The sequence below is a fragment of the Brienomyrus brachyistius genome, chromosome 7 (genome assembly GCF_023856365.1).
Source record: "Brienomyrus brachyistius isolate T26 chromosome 7, BBRACH_0.4, whole genome shotgun sequence".
Lineage (NCBI taxonomy): Eukaryota > Metazoa > Chordata > Actinopteri > Osteoglossiformes > Mormyridae > Brienomyrus > Brienomyrus brachyistius.
In genome coordinates, this window is record NC_064539.1 from 19,606,458 (window position 1) to 19,632,726 (window position 26,269).

At 39.7% G+C, this 26,269-nt stretch overlaps 2 protein-coding genes across 2 annotated transcripts; one reads left to right on the plus strand and one right to left on the minus strand.

Moving 5' to 3' along the window:
* Positions 1–5,587: 5,587 nt before the first annotated feature.
* On the plus strand, positions 5,588–7,803 carry LOC125746182 (liver-expressed antimicrobial peptide 2-like). The gene is made up of 4 exons (XM_049019875.1): positions 5,588–5,894; positions 6,441–6,534; positions 7,056–7,201; positions 7,412–7,803. The coding sequence occupies exons 2-4, from the start codon at positions 6,478–6,480 to the stop codon at positions 7,446–7,448; spliced, it is 240 nt and encodes a 79-aa protein (XP_048875832.1). The 5' UTR covers positions 5,588–5,894; positions 6,441–6,477; the 3' UTR covers positions 7,449–7,803.
* Positions 7,804–7,959: 156 nt separating this feature from the next.
* scarb2c (scavenger receptor class B, member 2c) lies at positions 7,960–22,973 on the minus strand. Its single transcript, XM_049019874.1, has 12 exons — positions 22,693–22,973; positions 22,099–22,256; positions 20,548–20,692; positions 20,070–20,261; positions 19,637–19,728; positions 19,431–19,550; positions 18,054–18,232; positions 15,389–15,507; positions 12,729–12,802; positions 10,803–10,854; positions 9,952–10,104; positions 7,960–9,580 (listed from the first exon to the last, which is right to left on the minus strand). Exons 1-12 carry the CDS (start codon positions 22,810–22,812, stop codon positions 9,542–9,544), a joined length of 1,443 nt encoding a protein of 480 aa, XP_048875831.1. The 5' UTR covers positions 22,813–22,973; the 3' UTR covers positions 7,960–9,541.
* Positions 22,974–26,269: the final 3,296 nt, after the last annotated feature.

Here is a 26,269-nt window from a genome sequence, read left to right on the forward strand (position 1 = left end):
CGTTTTTGTCAATAATAGTAAGAATAATAATAATAAATAATAATAATAATAAGAAGAAGAAGAATACGAAATTAGCGGCTTGTTTCATGTTTTTGCGTTTATTACAGGCAAAAATAAGTTGTTTTAAAAAAAAACAACAATTAAATGTAGGCTAACTGTTTATGAAAAGTACAAGTTCAAACTCCCTTGCAAGAAAAATACTCAGGGTGCCTGACCTGTCACCTACATTAGCCCAAGGATTTTTGTCTCAGCTACATATAAACATTTTAGCTGTAGTTAAAAAAATGGACATTGCTGCCAATTGCACCTTCACTGCTAATCTATGTAGCATTACTAAAAGCCAGTATCATGACCGAGAATCTACAGGTGTCATGGACTAGAGTGGTTCTGACATGAGGATGGTGGCATGGTGCAGGCAGGAAGGTGGGCGACCCACTGGCGGCTCACGGGACGAACAGGGTTTATTAGCAGAACACCAGGAACAGTACAGAAACAAAATGGACCATGAGGGGTTAAAAGTAAAAGAGGAAAGAAGAAAGACTAACTACAAATGCAGCAGGCAAAACAAGGGGCAGGTGGGTAGTTGGGCAGGTTACAAATCACGCCATATACATCAATGACTTCAGAAGGGACAGAACAGGATCTTAAATACAAAAGGTTAACAAGGATAATAGAGGACAGGTGAAAACAATTAACCAATCGGGGAGGGTGCAGGACAATGAGCAATCAGGGTAGAAAACACAAGGACTGGCACAAGAAAACAGGCAACAGGTGAAACTAATAATTAACCCAAGGAACTCAAACTAACAAACTAAGAAACAGAATCTAACACTAGAGAATAACAAAGACAGGTAACACAACCAAGGCACAAAGTAAGAAACCAAAACCGAATACAAATCACAGGAACTAGAAAACTGATACAAATGAAATGCAAGGGAACATAATCTACAAAAATATAAAAACAGAGGAGGTGGGATTTTAACACAGGACTAAGAGGTATACAGGTCACCACACGCTCAGCTGACTGAGCCATTTGGAGAACAGGGGAGACACTGAAGACTTGGACAATGGGGAAAGACAACAGGTTGCATTTGAAATGAAATTTAGGTGAAATTTCTGTGAGTTTTTGTTTTGTTGGCTAGTCAAGAAATTTAGAATTGTTCCCTTCTTTCTGAACATATGGGGGTAATCGGGGGGTGGTACCTGCCTCACTGACTTGCAGGAGTAGTCACAGGTGGGGACGTGAGTTACTGATTCACAACTTGACTTGTTCCCCTCCCTGGGGGGCAGTAAACAGGCACCTGTTCTCATAAGACAACTGACAGTGAACTAAAAGTCTATCATCTCCAATGAGCTTCACTGGAATGTCACAGCCAGTGGAATGTTAAAATTTACATGAGCTTTATTTTTTGTTTTGATAATAAATGCATCCATGATCAGTTACGTAAAAAGCACCTCACCAGTACTGCAATGATTACGTGCTGCAGGTGTCACCCCAGCAAATTAGCTACCTCTTTTTTTCCCCTAATCATTCTAACCTTAACTGCTACGGGTGGAATATAGAAAACACTTATTTCACACAACTGGGTTATGCCACATGATGAAGTCAGCAGTGTAACAGTGAAATGAAGTGACATGCCCACATTATAAGAAGGGTTTTGCAAGTCCTCACTTCTCCTTGTTGAGGAGTCATGAGCCATTTAAAAATCAGATACAGATTTTGCGTAGTTCTTTAACCCTCGAACATTGTGACCCTTGCAATTTCTGTTAAAGGCAGAATAATCCATTGACATCCAGAGCTTGCAGGCTCTGGTTTACTTTTGCTGCTATTTCATCCCTTATTTGTAATCTCAGTATTATAGAGCTGTTTAGGTATTAATTGCTTTAGATGCATCGAGTGTTCGGAACACTGGGGCTGTGTGCTCTTTGCTTGAAATGGACTGACGTGATGATTCCAGATTGTGGCTATGAACCGTACTGACTCGATTAATCTGAATGGTGCAGCTGGAAGCTACTGAGACAGGCATTGTGCATTTGTGTTTCTGAATGTTTAGCAGGTGTTAGGAATGGACCAGCCCCCCCACAGCCAACGGCATGCTCATGGTGGAGATCTGAAAGGAGGAATATGTAAAAGGTCGTATGCTTTGTACTGATTTGCATGCTGATATAGATATATTTGGCGTGACATTTAAACACGTTACGCTGTATGATTATGCTTGTTCCTCATTTTTAATATTTTTTTACATGACTCACAGTCTAATGCATCAACCCACAACCTTCTGCTTCTGCAGTCGTAGTGGTTTTTCATTCACGTGCATCTTATGAACAGTTACGTGCTTCAAACACCAGAATGTTATTTCTTTGTACATGATTGGTTTTGTGAGTGTCTTTCTTTTAACGTGATGACAATAATGTATGACAGACCAAGTCTGGTTCCCTCATGGAACAGCAGAGATCCATTTGGACTGCTCATGACATGCTAAACCCTATTGGTGGAAATGTGGTACTGGCACTGGTCAGATTTAAATCTGTTTAAAACGTGTGGGAGTCTTGGCTGAAAGGGGGACAGATCCCAGAATAGGCTCTGATGCATTCTCTGTGCAGTGTGGAAAATCTACCTGAATCACTAAGTCAGTTTGAATTTGAATACAATTAATACTTTCAACCTTGCATTCAGCATTACTTTCTACCTATTTAATGCTGAGGTGTTCAAACTGTGGGACACACCGCCCTGGGGAGGCATGAAGGAATTGTGGGGGGGGGAGAGAATTTGGAAATTGAAACCTTTAGAAATATTTTACGCTAATAAGATACATGCCACCAGACAGAATGTAATTCTTTAGGGGATAGTAACTAGTGGCACACGGCAACAAGCAGACCCCATTTCAATTCTTTATTTTGCTGCGGAATCTGCCTGGCGTTTACTTTTACAGTTTCTTGGTGCTAAGTGCAGTAATATTGACTTGATTGCTGCTATCAATGTTGGTGGAGACAACGTTGATCCTGTATTTTGACTTTTTAGGACAGCAATGCGTTCATTTTTGGTTTATTTGTTAAAGATCAGGGCTAATTATTTTCCAGGGGTTGGAAATTTAATTAAATGTTCACATCGAGCAGGTATTGGGAGCTGAACAGTCTAACAGGGGACGTCATATCAGAAATGGGGATTCTTGCTGTTCTGCCCTCTTATGTACCAGAAAAGGATGAAGAACTTTCCAAATGTTTTTCACTGTCAAGAGGAGAGTCAACAGTCCGTACAATACTCAGCACCAGATGAAGTTGTTTCAGAGTCTGAGGATTTCATGTGTTGATTTCTAGTTGCCAGTTTCATGTGTTGAATTCTACCCCAGATGTTGCTTGAAGGGCTGAAGCTACTTCAAAGCCCAAACTAGCTAATGATATCATACCACAGCAACTACACAGAAATCTGGCAGCCCATTTGCTTGGAAAATGGATCTGACACTGCGCAAGAAGGTTTCCCAAGAAAATGAGCCGAAACAATTTACTGGATGGAGCACAAATAATGTCTTATTTAATGCATTAATTAAAAAGTAACTGAGTGTTAGTTACGCACTGACACCAAGTTTGCTGAGTTACATACTGAAATCATATTCGTTAATCAGTCATGATGGTTCATGTATTTTATGCAGGCAACGTATTAGTTCATGGTTTGTTCTTGAGTAGTAACTGACCAAGTTATTTGTTCCCCGTCAAGTAAAGTGTGACCAAACAAAGCTGTTCGGTCTGATGAGGATAAAGACAGAAATATCAATAGCACTTGCTGTTTTTGCAATACCTCTAGCTCTACTGTAAATGAGAAACTCCCCCCAAAAATTGACTAATCATCAAATAGCTGATTGGGTTATAGCGCATGCAAACTTGAATAATGTTCACAGGATACACTTCCAAACTTCATTTACAAAAATCATTTGTCAATCAAAAAGGTCACATTCATTAGTTTCCATGGAAAGCGCATCTTGAAATGATTCAGTTTGATTGACGATTTCCATCAAAGGTTTCGCAATCTCTCGAGACCAGATAGCTTCCACCTAAACAGAACTGGAGCGAGGGTGCTAACGGAAAACTTTTGGTTCTCCTCCTTCACCCATCTTCCCCTGCACGCCGACACACCGTCCAATCAGGACACAGGGACTTTCCCAGTTTCGAAATGCTTCTGGTGTAATTCCGCATGACACACTGCACCCACAATGCGAGGAACACGGTGACAATGCCACATCCCTGTCTAGGTTTAGGGTAAATGGCAAAAAGGGTTCTGCTATACTAATAAACAGGAGCAAAACGCCAAAATCCCACGTCTGTTCTTTTCAATTATTTATTTACCCTGAGAATACTTTGACAAAGAGAACGTAAGACACCAAGCTAGCAATAGTGGTCATGATAATGGCTGGATGACTGCAGGAAGTAATATATGAAAAAATGCTGCTATGCTGCAGAAAATCGCTGCTCAGTCAGCCGGACTCCGTCTTAAACACCCAACCGGAACAACAACCGGGGTAACAGTCAGAGTCGTCAATCTTCCAATCCCGTCCCGACACGTCTGCCTGTTTCATCGCAGACCATGCGGGACGTAACAGACACGTCATAGCCAAAGCATCAGCAACCTAAAGACAGTGGCCCGCTGCCCATCTACCCCTGGCCTGCTGGCCAAGCATCTGCCACCTCAAAAACGGCACGCGTTTGCCCAGGCTCCGGAAGATGACCTGTGAGGGTGGCGGACTGCAGGAATGTCTGGAGTCACAACATCTACAAGCCAAGGACGTCATCTGTCAGCCTTTGAGCAGAAGTCACAGTGACCTGCATTAGACAGCAGAGAAAGATATGGTTACAAACTTCAGCCACGAAACTCAGCAGTCATAACCTTCCTCCTCCCCCACCCAGCACCCAACCCCCCCTGTACTGTACTATACTCTGGGCACTTAGTATCAGCTAGCCCTTAAGTGCCATTCCAAAAGTTTTGCCCCCCCCCACCCTCAAAACCCTGTCTATCACCTCTATCCAGCTGTGACCTCAGTGGGACAACTGCAACTTAAGCAACTCATGCAAGGATACCAACCAGGATCAAAAATGAACACATCATCTACTCTCAGATCCTTTCATTGGCTTCCCGTACTCTTTGCTTTTATGTTGGCACAGGATCAAAATACATTGCCTGACATGACTGAAGAGTAGACGCCTGGCAGGCCTCTTAGATTACGAGGGAAAGTTCAGTAGTACCTAGAGTTAGATCTAGACTTGCTAAGGCTTTTAGTCACTATGCTACCAAAATGAAAAGAAAACATGCTCTAATGATCTTAGATGTGCCCTAACTGTAGCCACATTTACGTTCAAACTAGACGACCACATGTTCTCTTGTGCCTTTGATTAGTTAATTTACTTAGTAGACACTTGAATCCACAGTGACATAGAATCGAGAGAACAGGACAGTCAGGGTCTCGCTCAAAGGCTGTATCGCTCTGCCAACAGCAATCCAATGACCTTCCAGTCCTGGATACAGAGGGTTAACCAGAGTCGCACATTGCAGATTAAGTAATAAACATTTTCTCATTTTAAATGTTCTATAATTTGTTCTACATCTATCCATCTTCAGGCCAGTTATTCTGGTCAGCAGAAGCCTACAGCCCATCCTGGGCAACACAGTACAGCCTGGATGGGACACCAGTCCCTCTCAGGGCATACACATACATAGACATGTTCTACAGAACATTTACAGACATCAAACAGTCTAAGTGCATGTCTTTGGAAAGCAGGAGGAAACCAGAGACTCCGGAGGAAACCGACACAACATAGGCAGGAGATGCAAACGACATGCAGTGAACATACACAAAGAGAGGAAATGGGGCTCAAACCCCCAACCCCGCAGATGAGAGGCAGAAGTGGGTTCCTGTCTCTTTTATTTTGAGGTTGACCTGTATTTCAATAAGTTCATGTAAAAAACTTCGAATTACCCCTGCATATGAAATGAGTCATACAAGTAAACTCAGTCTGCCTTAGATGAGTGCTTTCCAAACCGGTCCTTGAGGACCCGCTGACAGTCCACGTTTTCGCTCCCTTTCAACTCCCGGCATGTGGACTGTCTGGCAGGGAACAAGGAGGCAGCAAAAATGTGGACTGGCTGTGGGTCACTGAGGACCGGTTTGGAAAACACTGCTTTAGGTATTTTACCCAGAATGAAATGTGACAGACCCCTGAGCGATAGCAGCCCCTTTTATTACTTTAACAGCATGTGTGTCAACAACATCTCAGAGTCCAAAATGCATGATTAGCAGCGAAAAGCCACCTGAAATTAGTATACGTGGAATCATCCTAATTTCCAGGATGACCTTTGATCACTGACCTGTGATGATCAGTGCCCTTAACAATTATTATCAAGAGATTATCTATTGGAATATAAAGCCTGGATGTCTGTCTAATATCCACAGTGCTCAAAGCTCAAGGTATCATCAGCATTTTTCAAACATGAAGACACTTGCCACGTTTGCCTTATTATTCCTGTGCCTCATTTCTGTCCTTCGGGTAAGATACTTCTAGAAATACTTCCAGATAATTAGCAATATAATCGCTGCTTATTATCTCCAATGAGTTCACAGCCTTGCATTTTTTTATGACATTTCTTTCATAGTCATAATTGCAACTGCAGTAATTTGCTTGTATTCATTGGCTAAAATGACCGTAAATGCTGTAAAGGTGAATCGCTTGCAAGGATATTGCACTTTTCACCATTTTTAAATATAATACTCTGTCTTATTAAACCAAGGCAGTGACATTACTACCATGCCTGCCTATCAGGATTGTTAGCCCGCAATATGGAATTCAGATATAAGTACTGCATGCGGAAAACAAAAGGTTACATACAAAATTTTGCGTTGCTAAATTAGTTTTTTTAATGGAAAACCCAAGGGAGTTTCAACATCTGCATGGCTGACTAAAGAGAAGACTAAGCTCTAACCAGAATGTAACACAGTAGGAAGATCGGCATCTCTCTGTAAGTCGGAGTCAGCCGCATGTATGACCCATACTGTAGGTGTCTCCTTTAGCAGGTACAAACGGCTCCAATTTTCCAAGAGGAGAGCGAAGGCCTCATTCAACGGGCCAAGCGATCATTGCTATGGCGCTGGAACACTCTCAGACCCATTGGAGCCAGTTGCCGCGACCACTCTGAGTGTGGAACTAAATTTTGCAGGTTAGTGTAATTGCACAAAACTGCTGTTCTTGCCCCATAAAATATTAGCGTATACAAAAGGCTGGACAGTGTGGACAATTAAAATGAGTATTATAAAAATCTAGAACGTTAATTTCTCCAATGGTCACGCAGGCTTTTTCTTTAATGTCTTGTTAATCATCCTATCAGTCCCTAATGTGATATTTATTCACTTATATTTGTTCTTCACAGGGCGCAAACCTGCTCTTTCCAGGTTTTTTCGTCTTAAAACAGGGAGGGAAAAATCCTGCTTGGGCCTCCTCCAAACAAGAAGCTCACAAACTGACCCTTTTTTAACAGCCTCCCGCTTCAAACATCGCCGGATGTTTCTTTATCATCATTCATTAGAGACCTCACTTTGAGAGTAATAGGAGATTTCTACACATTGCTTTTCCAACATCACTTAAATTTCTGATTAGAACCGTAAACAAAGATATTTGACAAATATATATGTGACAGAAAAACAGAACCTAAAATATCTTTCGAAGCACTGATGTACAATCAACGCATTATTCCGGATTCCTGGAAACACAGACAGTAAATACACTTCAATTTGATTTGTAATATCAGAATTTTCTTGTAAATTAAAGGGCAATCCTTTAGTGACATAATATTCAATTTATCGTCATGCATACAAAACCTTATGCAATTCTAAATAAACAGGACATCTGAAATGATGTGATACATTAGACTTCTTGCTGAGTGCTTGCTTGCATTCAATATACCAGAAAAACTGTAAATACAGAGACAAAGCTTTTATTTATTTGTACATAATATAGTTTTGGCAACTGTACACTAACAATGTAAGTACTGTTAATATTTCAGTGTTTTTGTGTTATTGTTGCTGAAGACATTTTGCATAATGAATCAATACACAGATATTAAATGCAATAAATCATGGTTTGTTGAGTCAAACTCCAATAACTTGGAAAGAGAAATTACCACAGAAATACACAAATATAAAAACTTCATCACTGACACACCGGTTCAAAGTACACCTTAAATGAAAATTGTTATTTCCAATTAGTATACAAAAGACAGTTCAAAAGTTCAGATACTTTTCATTCCTGGATCTGAAGTTCCCAACATCGAACTTAGGTGTAAATTTATGCATTATGTGTGTGCAAGTAGTAAACTGAAATGTATAATCTGTTAAGTCAATACTGAATGTCTTCTGAATGTTTTCTTTCAGTTCAGTTCATCTATGATGAAAATAGCACAATCAAACCTTGTGATTTTACAATTTAAGACTATGGAACATATCTGGTCTACAAGATGAGAGTTTTCATATAATTAATGGAAGTGACGCTTTTTTTTTAATAACAAACAGGAGGAAGTTGGATGGCCTTTGGATAGTCCATCTATCTCCCAACTGCTTTTCCTGGTCAGGGTCACCTGCATAGCACACAGGGTTGGGGTGGGGTGGGCACCAGGCTACGTGGAGGAAACCCATGGAGATGCAGGCAGAAAATGCAAACTCCACAGACACACACACACCTTTGTGGGGATCGGTCATTCATCTCAATAGGAAAAACCCTAAACCCAACTATGACACCATAACCTCTACCAGCCTTAACCTTAACCATAGGTAACCAAACAATATGAGACTTCTGGCATTTTTAGTTCTCGGATTGCATTTTCTTTCAGTCGGAAGACTGAAAAAATGTCTCCAGAAGGTCAAACTAACAGGTTTTTATCACACCGTGGGGAAATTTGGTCTCTACAATGCAAATACATTTATCTTCAACCCACCCACACACACACGCGCGCGCTCATGCACGCACACATGCGCTCACACACACACACAGATGCGCTCATACACACACTCACGCACGCGCACACACAGAGGAGGGAGGAGCTACCAAAGGACCTAGGTCTCCATGCTGTCTCAGGGCTACAATATTTACAAATGAAATTCTCATTGACTATTCAAAAATCTCACTGTGAAGGTTAGAGGAACGTTAGCAGCTGTGAGTAGTCTTTGCTAAAACACTTCTTCGCATGCATAGGATACAGACTTTGCATTACACAAATTCCATCATGCATCTATAAATTAGTATATAAAATGGAATCAAATCATTTACTAAAAATGTTCCCAAAGCACACAACAGATGTTACACGTTAACATCACTGTGCTTACATTAGCCTCCCTTTAGTGCAAAAATTCCTTGAAACCATGTTAGACGGTGAATAAAGCAGATTTCTTCAACAAAAACATTGTTTGTTATGAAAAAGCTGGATTAGAGTTTTAAAGTAACACAGTCGATACAAACATCAGATTTTGTGCCTTTTGTCGTCTTATGATTCTTCGTGCTGCTGGAATTATGACCTCAGCAGAGGCTCCTGTTCTGCCGGAGTTGACTGAGAAGAAGAGCAAAGTAAAATTTAATTCAGCATGTTCTATAACCAACTGAAACCCGTTAAGGAAACATCCCATATCAGGTATACACCACCTAACCTATATTTAAATATCTTTAAACAATTAACAGTCAAATGCTAAAACAAATTCACTAAAATTACACACTGCAAAGTTTAAAACGTTTAGATCAACTGCACCAATCTGAGAGAGTACATTTAGGCCGGTAAGGCTGGATTTAAACTGAAGATAGGGGGCAAGGATGCTTCTCATATTATTATTTTACAATAAAAAGAAAAATAGGTGGAAATTGTATAGATTGGCTTTTGATGCACTAGATCATCATGTATACCAGGTACTGGCATGAAAAACGTACCTCAGGAGCCCGCTGCTTGCACACGAGTATGATGAAGATGACACCAATTAATATCGCTAGTCCCATTATGAAGAAGGGGATGTTAATGACTATCGCCCCCTTAGTGACCACCTCCCTCACGGTCCTGGCCGACCCTTCGTCGATAATTACGCTCTGAAAGAAAAACGTTACTATATGAAGCAGGCGAGCAGATCAGAGTGAAGCAATTTCTTGGTTTCTCCGTTGTACATAGCTCAGAGTTTTCAAGAGGCATGTTTCGGGTAACGTGGCCCTTATCTAGAGGTTTGTGTTTTGATGATGTGGTCGCAGGGATGTCAGGACCCGGGTGGCAGCGAATGGGGAAACTGGCATGTTCGCGTGGTCCATTCCCTGCCAATTAACCTTTTTCGAAAGCGCTGGAGAGCGAGGAGAGGGGAGGAGACGGAACAGAAAGAATGTAAAATGGAAGAGGGAAGTACTGGCTGTACTCCGGGCTTCCTATAAATTGCCACCTGACAATCCCATTAGGATGCTGGGGCTCCACCCTTCACAAAGCTCAGCCTGCATGCCCCCTGACCTGATTCGGAACACAGCCGCCCAAAGACGCGCATTTCCCCCACTGCTGGTGCTTCATTCATGGGCTTTCTGGTACGTACAGTGCCTCTCGCGTGAGCCTGCTCCCGGGTGCTCTGACTCCTCCCTCTCGTCATCTTATCGAAAATCGGCAAAATGTTCTTAGATGTATAGTGACAGTCTCTGTCTATTGTTTGTATAATTTTAGCATACATTGTTCTCATTCTGATTGTGAAGGAACAGGTGGGACAATGAGTGCCAAAAAACAATACAAAAGGTATAAAGTTTCAAGGACTTACTTCATTGAGATACATCACAGGAAACACTAAGTCATTGACATTACCAGTCTGGCTGCAGAAAAAAAAGAAAAAAGTATGGAATAATGTGTTAACTGACCTTTCCCCTACAAACCTTCAGACTGAAATTCATATGAAGACCCCATTAACCGCTTCTACACACAAGAAAGCAGTGGTCCATTTAAAAAAATAGTGTAAACGTGGGGACACAAAGAACACACCAGCGTGAGAAGGAAAGAGTGAAGATAACTATAGTTAACAATGAAATAAGATACCAGATCATTTCAGTTTAATGGAGAGAGTATGAGATTCTGTTTGCTCGTTCACATACAGAACAAACATACATCTCAATATAACTGCATAAACATGCAATTAAAATGGAAAGTTATGTTGGAATCCACTGTCTGAAATCCATTTAAATTAGACTGGTCAACTTTATAATATTTTTTCCTTGTGCTGTACAAGATTCTCAAAGCATTAGATCACACTATTAATTGTGACGTATTTATGAAGAATGATCAACCCTGTATTGTAAGATGTTTTCTGTAGGACATTCCATAAACTGTTTTTCCATTCTGCCAGCGATAGCTGCAAAATGCTGGGCTGATTAGGAATCTCTGAGGAAAGAATGGATTCCACTTTGCCACATGCAACAAAGCCATAAAACTGTGGGCGACTGAAAGGCGAAGAGAAAACAATGAAGATTCAGCTCTAGCGTAATTGTTGGCACAACGGCACAAATTAAACACACAGCTTGAAATGAGATTCTCTGCCTCATTAATGCTAGAAACAGAATTACAAGAGGTTCTGTTGCAGCATAATAAAAAAAAAGATTAGTTAATGTTTTTCAGCTGTATGAGAAAAACTGATTTACACGTGTTACTAAGTCACAGCCAAAATGTGTGTGACAAATGTCACAATATCTGCCAAATATCTGAGGTGGCCACGTTCGATTTCTACGTATTTACACACATCTCTAAGTAATAAAAAACGTCATTTGAATTTTCAAACCAGGTAGCTACTACCGCAACTCCAAAACAAATATTGCTAAGTTAAAAAACAGTTACTGACCAGTTACTTCGTTAACATCAATTCAAGTCTTCCCTCCTCTCTTTGTGTGACGGAATTTCACTGCTATTAAGAAGGTAGTATCCCCAAAATATCTTCAGTCATGCTAAATATTCACTTTACTTTTGAAGAAGTTCTCTCTGTTCTCTTAATTGCCTACTGCTGAATATCACTGCATATTACAGTTACAGTGGCTCAGTGAGCAGCTTGATTCTCACCACTGACTGCACGCGGTTTGAATGGAGCTTTCTTGCCAGTGAATAGTTGGCTAAAATGGCAATGCAGTGTGTTCAGACATGCTCTTCTGAACACCACTGTAGTCATTTTTCATCATACTCCTCTGACCTCTCTCATTAAAAAAGTATCTTTACCCTGCAGAACTGCTGGTGGCTGGATTATTTAAAAATATATTTTAAAAAGCCCTTAACACGAATGCATGAAAATCCTGGGAGTTTGGCTTTTTGAGATGCAGGGACCTTGTCTGCTACCAAAATCAAACTAGGTTCAAAATCATTCGGATCAGGTATTGCCCATTACTATGCTTCCAACAGTACTTGGTAGTTTGCTTTAATGAGCAAATACCAAGACAGTGGCCAGAGTGTAAATGCAATTTATCATGATGGTTACTGTGATAACTAATAACTGAATTTTAAAAATAGCTATAACAAATGACGTGGCTATGTTATTTATTACAGACGCAGTTACATTTGTTTCTTTAATTTGCTTCCCGTGTGTGTGTGTGTGTGTGTGTGTGTGCATATGCATATACATATACATACATATATACACACATATATATACACACATACATATATATATATAGCACAAGGTCCCAATGTTATTGGCTGACAGAAATCTTACCTGAAAGCTGAATATTTACGAACAAACACATTTACTTGTATTCGCTTGGCTGCTCTCAGAAGAAAACCTGTGAGCTAAGAAAAGAAAATGGGTTAAGTTTTCCATTGAAAATTTCATTATATCTGTAGTTATATTAAAGCTAAAAGCTTTTTATTTTGGTAAGGGGCCTTGTCACAATGCATCAACAGATTTTACAGTGAAATTACTTTCATGTTACGAATGAGACATAAAATAAATATTTCTGATCCATAGCATAAGGATGTTAAACAACAAGGGTAAGAAAAGTTGTTTTTCAGTTTTTATTAGCAGTGTAAAGAACGATATACCGAGATAAGAGATCACTGTGGTTCGAGGACTTTGGCTGCTCTTTCGTTTATTAAATGAACAAGCTACTGAAATAATCAATAAGGAAAACTAAAAGTAATTTGTCATCATAGACAACAATATGGGCTAAGCGCAGCCGGCTTTATTGAGATCAAACGGTTAATTAGGCTTATGCCGTACCAGCTCTCGCCAAGCACTATTGACTGGGAATCTGGCACAATCCCAACTGCCAACGTCTAAACACCCCTGTTACAACATGATAGCACATACTGTAGCTTATTACTCAGGACTTTGGCCTGCCTATGCAGGATGAGATTAACTTCCCTCTTTAAGGAAGCAACAGCCAGGACCAGATTATTCTGTTTTTCCACTAATAAGAACTTTTCTTATCCAAGCGAGCTGTTTTCTCTCACACTTAAGAGTCAAAATAATTACCCTTGATCTTTGTTTTCAAAGATCCACTTTAACTGTACGTTATTTTTGGAGTTTCTGTTTGTGCAAACAGGCTTTTTTCTGGTCACCTAACCATTTTGGTAAATTAGGAAGAAAACAAGTGTAAGATAATGTGTAAAAAATAATAAATATAATATATAAGTTTATAAAGACTAAGTGTTTATTTATGTTTTTGGGTACAACAATAGCATTTAATCAATTGCTTCAATGCATTAAATAAGGAGAATTGAAGTGCTTTTTTTTCTTGCTACTGTAAATCTTATCTTTAGGTATATAAGAGAGTCTTGTGTTTGCATATATGTGTGTAAGGAAGGCTTTCAACTTCCTTCAGGGTCTATGAGCCTATAAATCTCAAAACTGAGCCCCACGCCAAAACTACATATGGAAATTACTGAATGAATTCTTCCAGTATTAGAAAAAAATAATGACATTTTTACAGTAACACCTGCTGGTGGAAAAGAATACGACTCAGGTGACATCGGAATTTGAGCAAAGGTCTGTCAGGTATACAACAGAACTAAGGTAGACCCTACCCAACCAGAGACACTGGGCATTTTCATCAGCCTTATTAATATGAGTGTTGCTTAAGGGTTAAATTCCACATTAGTATTTACTTGAAAATGTACTTAGAAAACACCAGAATCAGCTGACCTAAATTTAACAAGCAGAGCATTTCAAATGAAAATGTAAGGAAAAGTGAACAGGCAACCAGCCAGCAGGTCATGTTTTGCTCATCCACAATCAAACTGCACAGTCAGTTAATAGTGTGGTTTTTGCAGCTGCAGCAAATCAAAAACTTGTCTCTACTGTACTATACCAGCGGAGGGAAAAGTATGGTTACGAACTTTCTAATAATTGTATAAAGTATTTGCAGCATTCTTTGATTTCTGGATTTGATTTTGACTCTTCCTTATCGATGGTTCCACACGGCTTCCCAGTGGCCCCGCCCACTGATATGACGACTAAATTCAAATCCAACCGCAGGCTGTTCTATTCATATTTTACTTTAAACTTTTCCCTTAATTATAGTCTTTTCATAATACGTCCCAACTGATACAGCTTCGGGCAAGTAATTCGTGCTTCAAGTGAAACGTCAGGCTTGAACTGCTCAGGAATTCACTTCTTTGTTTTCTTACGAGTCTTTGCCAGCACCAAAGTCCCAGAGCATCAATAGTCTTTCTATCCAGCTACTTTACTGTCCAATATTCACACACATTGTGTCACAGAAAAGCTAAATATTCTGAACAATTCTGATCTTTGTTTTTATTGATACAGTGCTGTGCAAAAGTCTTAGGCAGTCATAAGAAATGTTTTAAGCTATTTATCTGGGTAGCATGCCCGCTTTTGTTATGAACAAAAAACACAATTTAGCATTAGAACATTTGCAAAGATTTTCTTCTGTTCTACAAAGTCACTTATGAGTAGTCAATGATGACTATTGTGATGACTAGATGAAGAAAGCTTCAGTTCTCAAACCTCTTCTCACGGGCACCTCAGCCATTCCCTTTATTCATTAAATTTCAATGCTTGCTCTATTAATTAATTAGCTAATCGACTGATTGATACAATTAGTTCTGAAAGTTAAGGTCTACAAGGTGTCTAATGACCAAGTCGTAAGCGTATTACATGGTTTCTGCAATACTGGAGTGACTTTAGGAGAGATTTTGAAACGACTAAGCTCACAAACTTTAATAGACATAATATCATAGTTTTATAGCAATGAACATAATTTAAAGATCATTTTATTTGACTTCGTAAGACTTTTGCACAATATTGTATGAAAATAGCCTTGAAAGATCCAAAAATCATCAGCGCATGAAAATTGTACAAAAAAATATTACGCATATTTTAAGTGTAATGCACAAAAATATCACTTTACTTACAGGGTTGACATCGATAACAGTCTCATGATCCTCCTTAACTGGATTCATCCCAAATATGTCATCGACATATTTCTTATCAGCTTGATAGAAATGAGGGGACGACATGATTATTGGGGCCCCTACAGGTGGAGAGAAGACATTTCTCAGATACATTTCTTTGTATCACTGTGCACAGACTTCACAGGGCGCCTGATGTCATCAGATTAAGGATCCCAGAGTTTAATGTTTCATTCATCTAATAAGAAGCTCAAGCCCATGTCATTGGCCAGATGCTATTTATAGTCATCACTGATATCAGACACAGAAGTCCAGATTAATGTACAGAAACAGCTGAAAAACTGGTGCAGCCATAAACGAACACTAAAGATCTCTTACTCCCTGTGGTCCTGCTTCTCTCTCTTAGTGCATGAGAATATAAAAGATAAAAGCTATTGCTCATATCCGGCACATTTGTGAATGCATTATCACTGCTGAGAAATGTGATCGGCTATATGCATTTTTTACTCCATTTTTGCGTTTCCGGGAGCATTAAAGAACCTAAACCAAGCAGACTTCCTGTCCTAGAAGATTTTAGTTGCTGCTCAATAAACTATAATCCACTTGATGGCGAAAGCCTTACAGAAGGTGCTGTGTATATCCTTCGAAGGCATGCTGAGTGTGATAACGAGTATTTTTGCGAGATCTTAGAATACTTTTGGTTGGGTCATTTCAATAAAGGAGATTTTAAAATGAGTTACTTTCTATATTAATGGCCAGCATTGGTTTAATACTACCAGAAGCACAAACAGGGAGACCAACAATTTACTCGACACTCATGGCTGCACGATAATGAAATGTATTTCTATAACAAACATTACACAGGTATGGCATTTACTATTACCATAAATACACAAATACACATACTAATTTACGCTACTTAAAAATATGCATGGGGCGGTGCAAAGCATGCTGGGAACTGCATAATTAGTCCTACTGACCAACCCTGCAGAGTCAAATGATGTCAGCTAATTGTAGACAGTAAATGGGAACAGAAGAAATGAAAAACTTCGCCTCAGGGACCCTAGACAGGGAGATCGCTGAAATGGTAAATCGCTCCTGAAATGACATCGTATCGCTAAAACGATGTTAGATTCCTTCGATTACGTTTGAAGTGTTCGGCCAGGAGGCAGACTATTTATGCCACCTGCTGTCGCATATGTATAATGACATTTAAATTCTAGTTCTTGAACGCAAGATGATCAGTTTTTTAGATGTCATTATTTGGGGAAAAAACACTGTCATATTTCGACTAATACAATATTTATGGATTACTCATTACTCATTCACTACCAATGACTGTAAGGGAGCAAAAGCTGTTTTCCAGATTTCTGAATGGGCAGATTTTAATTAATATTTCAATTTTCGCATGAGCACTTTGCGTTAAGTAGCTGGCCCACTTACAGTTTCTGGAGGTGAATGGACAATTATTTGTCCACTGGCAATTATTTATAAATGCTGGTGAATACCAATTATTTATAAATAAAGTATTTTGAGATCTTGCAAAAAGATTACCATTAATTAGTTTTTGTATGTCGCTTTGGATGAAAGCGTTTCCTAAATAAATTAAATGTATTTCATGTAATGTAAATGAGATGTATGCATCTTTCTAAGTTGTGGTCACCTATTAACACCCTGAAAAAATTTGGGATGGGCCAATCCACATGTTTTCGTTTCCGATCTGATTCCGGTACACATCTAGCAATACCGATACAAGAGCTCTTTTTATTTTAACATTTTTTATATTAAAAAAATATATATAATATTAATATTTATACCTTACATATGATTTTTTAACTAGTAAATACAAATGAAAAAAATGTATGCCAAAAAATCTTTAATTAGGCTACTAGAAACAAGTATAACGTACTGTTCCACCTCGTTTGTATCGTTTTAAGAGTTTTTGTGGCATTTTCAGTTCAATTTGAGTATCTTCCAAGCAAGTATACATAAGAGGCGAATGCTTAAAATTGCCCACAATGTGTCTCCCACTGGGAACAGTGTCACTTACATTTCACAAGCTGTAGCTATTGCGCAAAACAGCCCAAGCTAGCGACTCCCAAATCATACACTTACTCGCGTCGTCTTGCACAATTGCGTGCACTTTGTTTAGTGGGATTTTCCACTAACCGCTACTTACACCTCTCAATTTTTTATTTTTTTTTAACGGAGATTGCAAATTGCTGTGCTACTAGTTGCTGTTAAAAGTGTAAAATACTCCCAGATCGTCACCCGATCTTATCTGATCTTACGCTCCTCCCGCTATAAAGGGTATGAGCATGACGTCACCGCAGGCGGAAGTCACTGCACTCAGACCCACTGAGTGGCAGACTGAGAGGCAGTGTGAGTTCTGCATGAATGATGCAAAAACACATCTAAAATGGGAAAGAGCTGTCGTGCGATTGATTGTACAAATAGATTTAACAAGAAATAAGAGCCACCTTTTTACAGACTGCTGAAAACTAAATAAGTATTGGACACGGATCAGTCACGTATGGCCGATACCCGATCCATCAAACAGATCTGGATTGACGCCAATACTGATCTGAATATCGGATCAGTACATCTCTAATATAAATGTTTACGTTAAATTCTCATGGCCGTCATGTCTACAAAATGTCACACTTACCTTGCTTACAAACACTGACGTTGAGCAGGCCAGATCCCAGGCAGTTTCCAGCCGGCACACAGAATCCTGCGTTGGCTGGGTTTTCAGTGGCATTGGCAAACACCTCTCTGGGAGGCGTGAACCTGTACGCGGGAATGTCCATCACATACAGCTCCTTCTCAAACAGGGCATAGATCGACCTGCAATCATCACACAAGAGACAAAAAACAACCAGAGTTTTATTTTTTGTACTCTACCAGTGCTGACAATTCAAGTTAACTGAATTGATTTCCCCACAGCATGAATCATTTGTCAAAAATCAATCTTAACATTCTATCAAAAGTTCATTCCATTAATAAACAACACTAGTTTAAATTTTACAGAAACTGGAGGGAAATCCTTAATAAATGCCAGCTTAAATGAGAGCTGAATCTGTTCAGCCTTGAGCAAAAGAGACGAAGAGCGGACATGATCCAGATATACAAGACTCTAACGGGTCTGGATGCTGTTCAAGCGAAGTTACTAGTTCTATAGAAATTGTAGTCATAGGTGGAAACTAGCTGGAGAACATTTTAAATTGGATTAGAGAAAGCACTTCTTTGCACAGCGTGTAATTAGAGTATGGAATAGTCTTCCTGCTAGTGTAGTGCAAGATAAAACCCTGGGATCTTTAAATCAGAGCTAGATACGATTTTAATAACTTTAAACTATTAGCTCAATTCTCCTCTTCCGTTTGTAAATTTCCTATGTTCCTATGAAAAGGCCAGACAGAACCAAGAATCAACCAGGACTAATTAATAGAGAGGTGTATCTCTATCTCCGAGGCTGATGCGCTACACATCTCGATGCGTTGCCAATGATCCGATATGTTAAAAATACTTTCACCTCATTGCAATTCAGAGTGATTCAACACAATTTGATTCAACACAACACAATATGATACAAAAGAATATGAGGTTCAATATGATAGCGATACAGACAGTTCAGAGAGAGGAAATCGATATAAATATAAAATTACTAATCAAAAATTATTGGTCACATTTTAAAATGATAAAGGCATAGGGCTTCTACTAATAACGATATATTAATAACTTGGATTTTACAGATGCAAAGATGTTAGAGACATCGCGAGTTCATCCCAACTGTGTATCCAGTGCACTTTTTTTAATCGTGAAAATGAACCGGGAATGCTTGTGTCGGTGCACAGACGAAAATCAGTGAATCTTACCATTATTACTAAATAATAATTCTTTCTTACGTGTCATACCTCCTTTATGAAGTAAATCATTTAAAATGTTTCCCAACATGAACTTGAGAATCACTAATGTAAAATGTAATCCTAAATGCTTCCTCGTTCAAGATGAAAGTGATTATCTGGCCTTGAATCGGCACTCAAACCTGCAGAGGTCCGAAGAGAACATGTAGAGCACCTCGTCTTTGGAAATTATGGGATGGAAGGAGGCCGCATTGGTTCCATTAATCATATTGCACTGATCTGTACTCCACCATTCCAGATTGCTGTAGGCAGAAGATACAGACTCAAGATAAAAAGACTGCACTACATCCAACACCCAAACACAGAGTTTTCCTCAGACTGACTGTACCTTTCATCGTGCCATTTAGCCACTCTGGAAAAGTCTGTATAGTTTTGTTTTCCAGTAAAGAATATGTACTCGCCATCATCAGTTCCATTCATCTAAAATGAATACAATTTAAAAAATGAATAACAAAGAATAGAACCAGCAGCTCGTTTAAGTGAGCAACAAAACTTTCTGATGGTTCATTTGACTTGATCTCATTTACACATATTATGGCTTGTTTCGGCTACATTCCAAAATGGCTGCGTACTGACTATTTAGGCAACTATTTCAAAATGATTACCGATGAGAAGAAAAAAAGTGTATATTTGCACTGGTAAGAATGAGTTACAATTACAAACAGGTACCTGGAGAACAGAATTTGAATAATTTTATGCTCATATTATGCTCGTTACCATAAATCCCATACAATACAATTCTAGCAGGAAGAAAAACCTACCTTGTAGAACAGGCCAAAAGTGGGATCTAATTCTGGAGAAAACGTATGCAGAAAATTGAGAAGATCATCTGTGTACCCCCAGAGCAGATCCCCAACCTTACGAGTCACAAAGAGACCCTCGTTTTTTGATGTCATGTATGCAGAGATAAGCCTGCTAATGGTGGAATGATCCTTAAACTTCTCCATTACAGTCTGCCAAAAAGATCACAGGAAATCATTTGAACAGTCATGGAATAAACCTACTCAAAGTCAAAGTGAACGTTACTGTTATTATGCAAATGCACAATGAAACAATGTTGTACTCAAGAAATGACAATACAACTGAAATACAGTTTTCATTATTAGCCCTTAAATTGGTGTAATTTACCTAGCCATTTTCCAAAATAGTACTATGGAAAAATACAGAACTTCTCATAATTCAATTAAGAAACTGCCTCTGATGTTTATAAATATTACAATATTACAGTGCCCGGCCTACCACTGCAGGGATGTTCACAGTCCTGATGAGGTCATCTTCAAGCCCTCTGGACATGTTGGGCTCGAAGATGTAGGTCTTGGGATTGACTGCAGATATTTCATTACCATTATCTAGAAAAGTGACTTGCTCCATGGGACGAATTTCTCTGCAGGAAACATAACATTCTGAGTGAATGCAGCATCAGACAATAGGGTCGCGGTGAGCATGGAGCCTATCGCAGATGGCACAGGGCATGAGGCAGGGGGGCGCCCTGGACGGGATGCCAGTCCACACCGGTACACATACTCACATAAATGATCACAGAAGGCCAATTTAAAAATAGCATGACCAAAACACATTCCACATGCCCAATTAATTCCCAAGAAAATGTCATGATGCATTAATCCTCTCAGAATGAGTTTCAGAATACTACTGGAAACTTAGTTCTATTTCCATGCATGTATCATCCATCTTCGAACAGTGTTTCCTGGCGAGGGTCAGTGGCAGCACGCCTAGTGGGTCAGGCTAGACCTCCATGCCATCATATTCCCACAATTCCCAGCCCAAGCAGCCACGTGAAGGAGAAGGGTTGAGTTAAAGGGACAGGATGTGCTAAACTAACGTGATGAAATGTTGAACTGCACTGCGGATTTAGTTGAGAGGTGAACAGAACCGTCTCATTTCTCAGATTCACAGAGCAAGTTGGATGGAGGCAGTTGGGTGTGTTTGAATATTAATGAAAGTCTTTAATGATGTCAGTGTCCCCTTCCTTACACACGTGCTTAAAACCTGCCTTTTTTCCTGGTCAGTGTTTACATCCAATCACATGCCTGTTTGCTCCATGCATGCCATACCCTAGCCCAAACCAGTAAAGGACACTGACAGTCCTATACCTCTCTTACATATTTATTTACACTTAGTGCCCTTGCACCCATTTTTATACTTGAAAGGCTAAGATTTGAATGTGCACATATTCACTCCCATAAATATCTGTATATTTGTGTTGCTTTTCTTTAAAGTTTCATGTATAAGAGTACAGTTAACCTAGTGTTTTACATCCACAGGTTCAAATCCTGCTCCCAGTGTGTGGCACATGCTCGTCGTCTAATCACCTCTGTGTGCCCTGCACTGATTACCCCCCCCCCCCTCCCAGTCCCGTGCTGGGGGAGGGATAGGCCCCATGCTTTTGGCCAGTGGAAGATGGATGGATATATTGCAGGCTCACAACTATTTTCACAAAATTAAAGCACTGTATTTTACTTTTACCCAATCAGCTAACTATTTTTAATGCAAATCGACTATATAACATACACAAAAGTCCACCATTTACGTTTTAATAATATTTAAATAACAATACATGTTATGGGCATAAAACGCCCATGTTCAAATTTTCAACATTAAAGAGAATGTTATTCAGATGCTAAATACTCAGTGAAATAGCCATTAAGAGCGAAGCCATTAAGTCCAGCATTTCACACTGTGACTTGATGCATGAGCTCTTGGAAAACTGTGTAGACATAAACTACACTGCCACTAGAAGGGTGGCCCGCCGATAGCCCTCTGGAGAGTTACCTGTAGGTGTAAGGCCCAACCTCAGTCACTGACGGATTCTCCCCTTTCAGCACCTCCGATGGGTTGGATACGTTGAAGAAATAAAACTGCATGTAGACCGGGGGCGATGGATTCACCCAGGCTTCAAATACATCCGTGCCATTTTTTAGCACAATGTCCTGCAGATTAAATCTGAGTCAGTATAAAACCACAACTGCACGCAATAAACTAATTTGTTGCACTATAGCACAAAGACGGACTTCCGGCCCCTGAAAAGCTGTTTAGCACCTTTTTCATGGGCAACTCCTCAATTCGCCTGACATTAAAACACATTTGCAGTCGCTATAGGTTTCCTATTTCAGTAATCGTAAATATTTAGAGTACATTCAGATGACCATTAAAGCTCATTATAGAATTCATTCCCTGCTTGTTACGGAATGGCAGGAATGATTTGGAAATAAATCATTCGCCAATGTCTGAGCGGCACAATCCTATAATTCAAGAACGCAGTTTTAAAGGTATACTGTCCTGGAAAACGGATTCGTATTTAATTCTATATTTAGTTCATGATTTACTATGCATGAGTAACAACTGCACAACTCCCCAAACAAATACCTTTTTTATCGTTGAGTGCAGGAAGTTTGGAAACACTTGAAACAACACCAATGCGATGGACACAATTAATAACAATACAGAAACTACACCAGCACTATACAGACAAATTTTTGGCGGCATCGTGTAAACTAAAACTAAGTGAAGGTTCTTAATGCCGAAAACAGAATACAATAAAAAGATGACACCTCTGGCATCATTTACTATCTATCGTGTGACACTGGTTTGTTGTTACGTCAAAATTTAACTAGGCGAAGCGTATAGAGCGTCTATAACATCAAACTCGATCGGCAAGGAGAGCGCCTGCGCCGATCCCGTGTCAGCCAATCACAGAACGGGATCTAACGTCCCCAGTCCCAACCAATCGCAGGATTTTTAACTGAGAATGAAAAATGTAAAGAATAATAGGAGTTGTGATTGCTGATTGTTTTCATTGAATTCATTGAGTTCTTTCAGATAGAATATACGCTCATTGAATTGTTCACTCCCCCCCCCGAATATCTAGTCACTTATCACTTCTGCATTTTATGTTATAGTTTTGTTCATTGATTGCATCTTGGAGATTTCGTATGCACCGCTTTCGGGAGTCACCGACGTAATCTTATTTTGTTTCAGTTTTATTCTTGAATCTTCGACTTTTTCCATTCGACAGGGTTTGCGGGGTGGGCCGGGGTTTGATCTCTTTCATATTTCACATGGGGGGGGGGGGTTCATAAAAATATTAATAAATATCAAAATTAAATTCTAAGCAAATGTATTTTTATAGTGTCTTCTTGGAATTATTGCAGTTCATAAATGGCCCGATAAAAATAGTTTAAATAATGTACCATCCACAACATATTTGATAAATGTAATTTCTGTAATCTGGTATCTAGCCTCTTTACACTGCTTTTATTTTATAACGGGAGGCTTTTAAAACTTCCTCCGCTGGGTGATCATTTATACTGTTAACCAAAAAAGGAGTGAAACAAATACCAGAGCAATAACCGTTTTAAATTAATATTTTACTGGCTCTTCAGAAATCACGGTCACGCTGGGAGAAGAAATTGTTTCCACTTCGTTTGTCAGTGCAGTGCTTATTAAAGACTGTCGCTCGCGTGTGTTGGAGTGTTGTTTTACGTGTACAGAGGTCACAGGAAAATTGACTCACTGATAAGCAATCTAGTTGAAAATAGAACCAAGCGATCATGTGCCTCATCCAGAAGTTTCAGATTTGTTTTTATTACAACGATGGGTACGCATTGTTAAAAAATATATTCGCGGCAGATGCAACTAAATAAAGGGAGGTTTTGCAAAAGTAACTGTGAAACTACAAACTTGCTTAAAAATGATATCACAAGCTTCCCAAAAGAGGCAACATGTTGGCTTAGTGGACAGCACTGTTAGCTTACTCCTGCAGTCCTGGGGGTTTAACCCCTCCTCTTGCGTGTGGGGTGTCATTTAGTGCTATGCAGGACCATTCTGAACATTCTCATTCCCCCCTGCAGTCAAAAGACATGCAGTTAGGGTATGTGGCCTCTCTGAATTGCCATCTAATAGTGTATGACTGTATGTGTGTGTGGATTAGGGTTATATTACATTGTGTGGACCAGATGTTCCCCACAATGTAATAAAAACCTGATTTTTGACATTGTGGGGACATTTTCAGGTCCATACAAAGATCTGTGAATGCAACCTGAAAAGTAAAAATGGCAAAAATCTTGTATTTTGTTTGGCTACTTATGGTGTGTGTGTGTATGCACATGCACATGTCCTGTGAGGGACTGGAGTCCCACCCTGGGTGTACCCAGGCCTTCTGCCTTGAGTTTCCTGAGATATGCACTGTCAGCCCCACTGTGACCCTGAATAGGATAAGCAGGTGGAAAGTCACATCATGAAATCTCGTGCAGCTTACAAAACACAGTTTGCAATGTCTTATTCATTGCCAGCATTGCTGTGCTGTTAGGTAATCACATTCTTAAGTGATATTGAAAGTTCTCCTTTCTCCAGGCTATAAATAAATCTTCTGCTAAATTTTACAGGATTGTGTGAGATGGAAAAAACATGCTCATTAATTTTGGATAAACTATGAACTATGAAGACATTGTTTTAGAGCACATCTGTCATTAATGCAGCAAGTTAAATAAAATCATTATGCAGCAACTCCTGAAAATGTTCAAATTATCTGAAATTTACACTGTCCTAGGATAAACACTCGGGTTGTGTACATTCTGTGGCCCTGATGACACTAGCTTTTAAAATGTATCTTAGGGAATCTAATCACAAAAGACACTTCAACATTTACACCTGTGTCTATTATGTGTCTGCAAAATGTCCAACTGACCACTTGTGATCAGATTCTGTTGCTGCCTATGCCACTACTCCACTAGAAGAGCAAATGGCCCTGCTCATAGTTATTGTCACACCTACACTGGGAACGCATCAGGACACTACAAAAGCTATGTGGTCCAATGTGTCCCAGACCACCTTGACAAGTGGCTTTGATCACTGGATTACAATGCATCATGCTGGCTGTTTATCCTTGAATTTAGTGCTGTCTACTTGGGATCCGATCGCCCAAGATGTGTTTTAAAACCTAATGTAAACAGAGCCTTTGTGATATTTAAGGGGTGAGTTCTTCCACCCTGCAGTGTCACATGTGCAAGAGTAAGACCTCAGAATGATTAACTGATCTGAATGACTGACATTTTTTCTATAGGAACATTGTTAATGTGGGTTTAATGTCTCCGTAGGTAACACTGTTGCCTCACACAGTCAGGACTGCAGGTACAGCTCTTAACCTGGCTCTTCTCATATGGTGCATGTTCTTCCTTTTATAAAGAATGCTGGTCCTAGTGGGGGGGGGGTAATGCTCCTGTGACAACACATATGCCCCCCGTGGGTCCCCTAAATGCACAAGATACTTGTGAAATAAACATATAAGGCCTAAACTTTTTGTGAACTGCAAATAATCAGCTCAGCCCAAGTCACTAGAGCCCAAGCCCACCAGCGCCCATCTCGCCAGACCCAAGTAAAGCTATGAATACAAAAGTGTGTGTGTGTGTGTGTGTGTGTGTGTGTGTGTGTGTACTGGCATCCTGTCTAAGTCATTGTGTCTAGTACTTCAGGATCACCACAACATAAAAACAAACCGGCAGCTATGGATGGATGGGTAATTATACAAATCAGCTTATAAATTTAATTTTAGGAGTTTACCTCTGTGAATATTGGCTTTTAATCTTTCAGCGTATGTTCATTAGACTGCGGGGGCACGTGTTGAACTAGCAAGTCAACCAGGAAAGGGTATGTAAGTCTGGATCAAGGTGTGAAGAAAACCGAAGATGAAGGATGCAGGAGCTCCAGCAGAGGAAGAGCAAACCGGATGACTGGAAGTAGGACAAAGGTCAGGCCGAAGGGCCAGCGATCTGGAGCCAGGGATTGGGTGTGACTGTACACAAGGGACGAATCACAACACAGGAACCAGGACAATCATGGGCTGAGAGACCTAAAAACATTAATCTGGGCCAAAGTGCAAAAAGAAATCTAGGAGAGAGCAGAGAGAAAAAAACCAGGAAATCACGGGAATAGGAAGTGTACAAGA